This window comes from Fukomys damarensis, unplaced genomic scaffold (genome assembly GCF_012274545.1).
Source record: "Fukomys damarensis isolate Sample0158 unplaced genomic scaffold, DMR_v1.0_HiC HiC_scaffold_22, whole genome shotgun sequence".
Classification (NCBI taxonomy): domain Eukaryota; kingdom Metazoa; phylum Chordata; class Mammalia; order Rodentia; family Bathyergidae; genus Fukomys; species Fukomys damarensis.
In genome coordinates this window covers 6,146,988-6,155,922 of record NW_022900934.1, presented here as the reverse complement: position 1 = coordinate 6,155,922, position 8,935 = coordinate 6,146,988, and the positions used below count along the sequence as shown (strand labels likewise).

Sequence of the window (8,935 nt, the reverse complement as noted above, 5' to 3'; positions counted from 1 at the left end):
AATGTATTGGCTCGAATATCTTAAAATAATCTAGGGCAGCCCCGCTGCGCATCCGACTGGTTTCCGGGGCTCCAGCAGTGGTATCGAGGAGCAGTGTCTCGGGCTCACTCTTTCTGAGTCAACTCCAATCATGGCAAGGCGGCTGCCTCAGATTATGTCCTTCTTGGTTTGTGGTCAGAGGAGAAAAGAAGAGACTTCACTCTGTGTGCAGTAGGTTACCAGGTGCCTGTCCTGGACAGGCAGACACAGACAAGGACACACACACAGAGGCATAGACTCGTCCGTGTCCTAAGAGAGGTAAGGTGACAGTCCTGTCACAAACTGAGAGGCCTAAGGTTTTTGAGGGGTTTTTTTCCTACTTCATCGCTCCCCTCCATATCAGAAATTGAACTCAGGACCTTGCATGGTGCCATTGAGCTAAATCCCGGGCTCCCCCCCCCTTTTTTTTTTCCTACTTCAACTAGCAGGTTGGCCTGGCCCATTTCACGGATGCTGAGAGGAGACATGAGATTCTGGGATCAGAGACTGTGTCAGTGGTCCCCAAGATGACTCCAGGCTCAAGGAGCCGCTAGGACTCAGGATGAAAATGGAGTTGGATTTATTTTGGTGAAAGAGACAAAGTAAAATCAGCAAAGGGAGCAGGCACCTGGAGAGAGATGTGGGGGGCAGCGCACAGTTCCCAGAGTCATCGCCCTGCAGAATCATGCAGAACACACTCAATGCCTCCAGCAGTGAGCTGCGACAGCACCGTGCGGGGAGGCCACCCAGGAAGCTCGTGAGGGCCTCAGTGCCAAGTGTTACTACGGGGTTGTTCACGCAAGGACATATCGTGTGTCCAGTCCCGGGGTGGTGGGGAGCAGGCAGTGAGCAGCAATCACAGTCCGAACAGTTTAGACACAGTGAGCCATTCTTATCGATTCTGGAGATGCTGGAAACCTTCCCACATTCCAAGTTCCCTTTGCCAACCAAGAGCTGTCCTTTTCAGCAGACCTTTCTGAGGATGCCAGCCAGACCCGCCGCCTGAGCTCCTGTCTGCACGGCAAACTCTCTGCAAGCATTCATTGCAGCCAGCCTATGGTTCTCATCTTCAAATCATTTGCCCACATTCCTCAAGTCGCAGGAGGGAAAGCATGGGGTATCAGGTAGATGCTGTCACACACTGGGATTCGGGGAGTGACGGGATGACAAGGCCTCACACTACTGGGAGCTGACGGGAACAGGAAATAGGTCTAGCTGCAGGGAGTGGGTCATGGGGGCCTGAGCTCGGGGGCTGTACCTGGTCCCTGGCCCTTCCTCTCAGACTCTTTCTCTCTTCCTCCGCTTCCTGGCTTGTGGGAAGTGAGCAGCTTCCTCTACCACACCCTTCTGCCATGATGCTCTGCCTCACCTCAGGTCCACAGCAAGGGAGCCAGCCAAATGAGCCAAAGTAAGCCTCCTGCCCTCCAAGGCGATTTTCTCAGGCGTTTGGTTACAGCAGTGAAAAGCAAACACACCAGGATCCCTGTTATAACAGGCCCAGAGCAGACCTGATAAGAAAGGGATCATTTTTACTATGCCGGTCAGCAAACAAACCTCTCTGCTCTTGAGGGAGGCACTAGCGCTCTCTTCCAAGGCTGTTGGCCACTAATAACCTGCCAAGGTGGTCCAGGACTAAGTGCCAGGTGCTGTGCTCAGAAGATAAAGACACCCATGGAGAACCAAGTCCCAGCAAGATCATCTGGCAAAAGTCATGAATATAATATTGCTGGAATAAGGAGGAAGGATTGCTTCAGGGAGCCAAGCAATGCATTTTTATTGCAGTGGGAAAACATTTTACACAAGCATGATAACAACAGCACATGTTTATTAAAGGACTACTACTAAAGCACTGTTCTAATGTCTTGTATGCCTCAACTCAGTCCTTTCTAAGTCACAGACTCTTTAATACATAATAAACATTTTTCAGATGAATTCAAACCAAAGACACAAAACCATTTTGTTCAAAATGATGAAAAATGCTGCTCTTGGCTAAATATGTTTCCTTTGCTTTTTTTTGAAAGACAGTGGTTATAGGAGGAGTTTCCACTGATTAATTTAATAGGCTAAAGCATTCTAAAAGAACTAATCACATATTTTCAACTTTTTATAACTTTTTGCTAAATATTTGTGCCCAGTGCCCAGAATTTTGTACCATTTCCTCCCAAGGAAGGAAGCTAGCGGTAAGGGTGGCGGTAGCAACCTGACCTCAATTAAGTTAAATTCATCAGGAGGATGGAAGTGGTGAGAGCCCCACTTAAGAGATCTTCCGGTGTGACAAGCCCGGGGAAGTCTTTTCTGGTTTGGTAGTGACACTGTGTTTTGCAAAACATCTTTTTTTTAATGCTTAATTTTCCTCAACTACAGACCTCAGCACTCCCAAAGTTCCATACGTTTCATTCATAATGAAGTGCGTGAATCCGTCTGCTAATACCAGTTCCCTTTTATTCACTCGCTGAAAAAATTTGCCTTGTGCACGTCCCGGGCCTTTGCTGATCACTAGAGGCAACAGAGCAGAGAGTGCAGCAAGGTGCTTTTGTTTCCGACAGAGGGAGATGAGCACCAGGCCAGGCCACATACCTGAGGCCTCCTCCACAAATGGTACACATAAGGGGGGTCCCCAAAACATTTAGACATCAAAATAAATGGTTGATGTGTGTGTGTGTGTGTGTGTGTGTGTGCGCGCGTGCGTGCGTGCGTGCGTGCGTGTGCTGGGGTCCAAACCCAGGGCCTTGTGCATAATAAGCGAGCACTCTGCCACTGAGCCACATCCCCTGGCCTGAAGCAATATTTTAAGGAACCAAAATCAACATAAAAATCCACAGTGAACAAGATATCAAAATGTACATGTATAATACAGCGCTGGGGACACGATGATGATAAAGAAAGTCGGGGGAGGCTGCTGGATGGTGCTCTCTCAGAGGGAGGAACTAGAGACAATCCCTAGGCAAGGAGACTTGAGGGAGCAGCTGGGCACAGATCTAGGGAAAGACATGATTCTGCCAGAGGGGCGGAGAGAGACAGAGAGAGAAAGAGGGAGAGAAACAGCAAGCTGCTGGCAGGGAGGCGGGAGAGGAGGAGGCTGTGTGGCTTGGGCTGAGTAAGGGAAAGAAAAGTGGCCAACATGAACTGAGAACGCCAGCTGGGGTCGACTTATGTAAGACTCTTAGAATACTTCCCTAAAAGTAGAAATGGAAATAAAAAGTAAGTTTTGTCTTGAATTATTGTAGTAATCACCTAATTTCCACTATATTTTACTTTAAAATAAACCCAGTCACTCATGCTTGCTAAGTATGCACTCTGCCTACCACTGAGCCACACTGCCAGCCCTTATCATCTTAACCTGCTCTGGGACACCCTACAAGGTGATAAATGATAAATAATGATGGTCACTTTTTTAAAACTCCTAATACGTAGCTTATGTTCACTTTTTCTTTTTGTACAAGGGATTGAGCTCGGGACCTTACACTTGCAAGGCAGGCAGGAGAACCACTGCGCTAAATCTCCAGCCCAATGCTCATTCTTGATTGCTCTGTACATCCTACGTGTCCAGAGAGAGTGTCAAACTGTGGCTAGGAAGAGGGTAGGAGTAGAACTATCAGGAAACCAAACCTTTGGTTGTTTATAAGCCTGAAACAGTTGGGGGCTATTGTTAACAGCTTAAAGTCCGCAGTAGCTAACAGCTTGTGAATGGGATGCAAGTATGTATAAACTGTACGCAACACTTTGTATGTGCTGAGAGTTTCCTGAGAATAGGTTTAAAGTTTTCTTCAAATTCTGAAACAAGTCTGAGGACTCCAAAAAGGTGAAGAAACACCAATTTGGGGTAGGGGGTGTGGCTAGCATGCCTGAGGATCTAAGTTTGATCCCTAGCACTGCCAAATGAAAAAGGAACACTGGTTTTACTGGAGAATAATTTTTCCCTTTTATGGCTTCATTCTTCTCTTCAAATCCACAGCTCGGGGGGACAAAGTTGTCCCCAAAGGTCTTTGTAAGGAAATCTTCTTCACTGGCTCCTTCAACAAAGGCAGTGGGAGAAGAGGAAGCAGACAAGAATGACACCTGCTTCCCCGACGGCTGGGAGAATCAAATGTCTCCCCTCGGGACACAAGTTCTACCTGGGTACAGTGTCATGGACACACCAAGTAGCCTGGAGACCAATATCCTAAAGGAGAAAACCAAGGAGGAAGAGGAAGCTCCAGATGCCTGAGCTGCTTGAGCACAGCAGATATTGCATTTTGAGCTTTCTGAGCAAGCGTTTCATGGAGGCTGGGGTCATTCTACGGCTACGACTTTATGCTGCTAGAAGCCGTGCCAGATTCTGGCCAAGTCCCTTGGGGTAAGGGTTTGGAGGGAGACCTCGTGCGCCAACAGCTCTGCAGCTCTCACAGTTTTAGGGTCTGCCCAGACTGGGCTTGGCACCCTCTCCAAATGAGCCTGCACCTTCTTTTGGTGTAGTGAGAAAATGTACCTGGAGTATATGCCAACCAGACTCTTCTGGGGATCGAGGTACAACAGGGAATCACATAAAGGGCCTAATCCTGCAGGGGTTACAGTGTGTGTGATTGCCACCGAGTCATACACCAAGGAGAGACCAGCTGATTTTATTTCTATCATCACTCACAATAACAGATATCCCAAGCCCATAGACCTTGAAGTTTTCACATCCGCATATTTTTCTGGGCAACTGTTGCCAAGTGGAGACTACTTTCAGCATAACTTCCAGTCATGAAGGGCTGCTGTACGGGCATTGAACGGCTTTCTCCTAATATTTATAATACTTAAAGGAGCCTGACAGAACCATGGGTTTTGCAAGGCATTTGTGTTCTCATTACAGACAATACAGCGTGTCACTTGGAAACAGCATGGAGAAAACAGTGGATTCTTTATAAGAACCAATGTACTGTATAACACGTTAATTATATCTGCTTCTTAACAAATAAAAAGTATTTTAACTTGGGCTTCAGAAGGCTGTGGATGAAACACACGTACCCACTGTAGCAAAATTTCAGACACACCACACACACCGAACGTGAGTGGCCATCTCAGAAAGCAGGGGGCCCTAGACAGAAACTCCTACTCCCCTAGAACCTGCTGTAACATTACAGGGTTTGTTGTGGGTGCTTAGGTCACAGTTGGCGCTCGACACAAACCAATAAATGTTTTCCGAAACGATAGGTTCACAGAGTTCCAGATCTGCAGTCACACAAGTCTAGGATAGGACGGAGCCAAAGAGAAGTTGATGCTCCTGAGTCATCCTCACCCTTGCTGCCCTCCCGGAGCGTGGGCGAGCGATTCTGAGCATACAGCAGAAACCCAAGGACCTACTGGAAAGAGGAAGAAGGAACGCGTTGGGGCCAGGAGCGGCGGGCGAGCTCCCCAAGCCCCAGCCCAGGAAGACAAGAAAGCTGCGCTCAGCACCTGGCGACGCTCTCCAGGGCAACCGACGCTTGGCAACGGCTTCGCCCCCGCCTCGCGCTTTAGCAGCGCCCCGCCCCGTTGCGTCGCCGGAAGTGTCGTCATCTCGACGCGTCGGAAGTAGCTGTCGCTTTCGCCATACACACGGGAAGTAGTAACCGCAAAGTTTGGGAGCTGGTACTGACGCTGGCTTTAAGATGGGCTGCGACGGGGGAACGATCCCCAAGAGGCATGAACTGGTGAAAGGGCCGAAGAAGGTTGAGAAGGTAAGTAATGTGGGCCCGTTGGGAACCGAAGTGGGAGGAATATGGACGCCCTCAGGGAGGGAGGGAGGGGAGGTAGGAAGGAGTCGACGGAGTTCTAGACCTAGCTGGCTGCGCTCTTTTCGCCCGTCCACTGGACTCAGAATTAACAATAATATTGACAACTGGCATTTTTTGAGTGCTTAATGTTTCCATTGACTGGACAGTACGCTTAATGTGGGATAGTTTTGTAATTCTCGAAACAGCCCTGTGACCACTTGCCGTTATCTCCCATCTTCAGACATGGAAATTGAGGCTCAAAGGAGAGAGTTGCAGAGATATTTAAATGGCAGAGTCAGGATTTGAACCCTATCTGCGACTGGTAACGGTGATAAAAGCAGCTACTATTTATTGAGCTTTATATACGTTAATTTCACTTCCTCGGAGGTCTTCCCAGTGCCTCCTAACCCCGTGAGAACAGATCTTTGTCTTATAACTATTTTGCCACCCTGCGCACCGTCTTCATGGTAAATCCATGTCGGTCTCCTCACCAGATGGTAAGCTCCTAATGGAGGAGACTGAACCCCCTTTCCCTCTAGAGCTAGCACAATTTCTGGCACAGTAAATATTTTGAGTAATGAGTAAGTGAATAATTTCCAGTTCTCACAAGTAATGGAGCAAATTATACATAGTATATTTCGTGCTAATGGCAGAGAAATTTGAGTCCAAAGAAGTAAACTTACATGGCCAAAGTCACATAGCTGGTAGGTAGGTAGTGAAGATTCGCATCTTTGGGATTACTTGGGATTTCAAAGTTAGCAAGAGTAATGACTTTTAAAAATAATATAATGCATGCAAAGCACCTAATACAATGCCTGGTTTGCGTGGATACTCTATATATTCTGATTCAGCGGTATGAAAATCTTTTTTAAATGTAAATACCGTGTGTCACTATTGTATTTGAAACACTCTTGACTAAAATCATTAAATCACTAAAACACATTCAAACTAAAATCCCATCAAGCCCTGTGGGGACAGATCCCTGCACCTCATCTTTTATCTCGGTCCAGCTCTTTCATTCTGTTCGGGCTACACAGGCCTTGTTCAGCAGCAGCCCAGAGTATTTCATCATCCTGAAGTGTTCTCCATTGAGATAGTGGTGATACTTTCTTCATTCAGTTCTTTACTCAGCAGTCACCTGCTAAAATACTCTTTAACCTCCAGTTGCTGCCTTCTTCCTCTGCTCTTTTACTTTTCTTTCTTCTCTCTCTTGCTCCTCCTCTCCCTCCGACCCTCTACCTCCTCTTTCCCTCTGTCCTCCTCTCTCTCCCTCCCTCTGCCCCTTTCTCCCTGCCTCTCTCCCTCCTTCCCCCTCACTGTCTCTCTGTCCCCACCTCACGCCCAGGTCCTTTGTATGACTTAGCTCTGTAGCCTGAATAATGTGTCTGCCACATAATCGACACCCAATAAATCTGTGTTGAATTCAAGAATGAATGAACATCCAAGAGGATGACATGTGCCCTCTGCTTACACCTACACATGTGCAGGCTAACATTGGGATATTTAGCACTCATGGAAGCTTCTGCCAAAAGAAAAAAATATTCAGCTCACTTTTGTTATCCTGTGTCCAGGGCTGAAAGGCTTGGTAAGAAACCGATGTCAGAGGGGGAGTGTGTGAAAAAAAGAAATGCAGATCTGAAACAACTGCAGTGCTCAGGCAGGATGGTTTCTCTTGGTGTACGCTGCTTTAGACCCTGGGGATATGGCAGCAGACAAAGCAGTCTGCCTCTCGTGGAGCTTACATTTCAAATCCATATTGTTAGTAAGAAACATTCACGTATTACACATAAGTCTATATCTGTGTCTCTGTGTCTTGTTCCTGACCCAGAGTTCCTAAATCCCTTGGGATTTCCTGGGTGAGAGAACTGTCTAAAGAGGTAACTTGACGGGCTCCCAGCTTGGGCTCGTCACCAGAAAGACCCGGCCATGAAAGAAGCTTGTGATTTTCAGCACCACCCCCCATATTCCAGGAATGAAGAGAAACTGGAGATTGAGTTAACAGCTGATCGTGCCTGCCTGCTGAAGCCTTCGTAAACACCCTGGGCCATTTGGCCATGGGGTTTGGAGAGCTTCCAGGTTGCTCCACACGAGTATGGCTCCTGTGCATGAGACCCTTTCAGTTCTCACCCCATATACCTCTACCTGGCTGATCACAGGAATCATTTAAAGCATTTTAGCAGTAAGTCAGCAGTAGTAAGTAAATTGTCTGTGCTCTATGAGCCCCTCTATCATATTACCAAACATGAGGAGGATGGGCTTGTGATCTCTGAGGCAGGAGGGTTGCCAGGAGTTCAAGGCCTGCTGGACCTACATAGTGAATTTAAGGCTAGCTTGATTCACATAGCAAGACCCTGTCTCAGGAAATGAAAAAGAAGAAGGGCGGGAGGGAGAGGAATATGAATACCGAGTCTAGAGCCGGCCTGCCTGGATTCTTATCCTGGCTCTTGTTATTTGCTACATTTATTTGGGACCTGTCACCGAACCTCTTGCTCCAATTTCCTCATCTCCAATGGTAGGAATGCTAACTCAGAAGGTGTTTTTGATTGAAAGCACTAGGCATGAGTCACAGAAAGTGCTTAGTGCAGTTCCTGGCACACAGCAGTACTAAGTAGCTGTCACTGCAAAAAATTAAAAATTCCAGGCTTTTGCTTTTTCTTACTTATCCTTCCCCTGCCTTCTCTCAAATGTGCCACACTGAGAACATTCGGGTTGGGTGCTGTACAAGCGAGAGGGAGTGGGACATGAAGTACTACGCAGTGGGAGTGCCGTCTGAGCCGTGCAGAGCCTCGTGTCTGGGTTCCATAGCCGGGGCACTTCAGCACTTCTGTATAGAGCTGTACAGAATACTTGAGGTTGAATAATTTATAAAGAAATTTGTTTCTTACATTTTTGGGGTCTGGAGAGTCCATTGTCAAGGACCAAATCTGATGAGGGTTTGGGGATTGAAGTCAAGGTCTTCACTCTGGGCTGCATCCCTAGCCGTTTCTTATTTTTAAATTTTTAAAGTTTGGTGTGTTTTTTTTGTTTGTTTGTTTTGTTGTTTTGTTATTTTGTTTTTTCCCTGGGGCCATCACATTGGACTACACCCCCAGCCATTTCTTTATTTTTTTTAGATGGAGTCTCACTGCATTACCCAGGTTGGGCTCAATTTGTAACCCTTCTGCCCCAGCCTCCCAAAGTGTTGGACTCGCAGGCGTGTG

General features: G+C 47.2%; 1 protein-coding gene across 1 annotated transcript in view; it reads left to right on the top strand.

The window, feature by feature from the left end:
- The first annotated feature begins 5,493 nt into the window (after positions 1-5,493).
- Positions 5,494-8,935, top strand: part of Rtf2 (replication termination factor 2) — a 33,407-nt gene continuing 29,965 nt past the window's right edge. Inside the window, exon 1 of the mRNA XM_019208120.2 lies at positions 5,494-5,699. Within this exon, the coding sequence (XP_019063665.1) occupies positions 5,631-5,699 (69 nt within the window). The 5' untranslated portion in view covers positions 5,494-5,630. The remainder of the gene's footprint in view (positions 5,700-8,935) is intronic.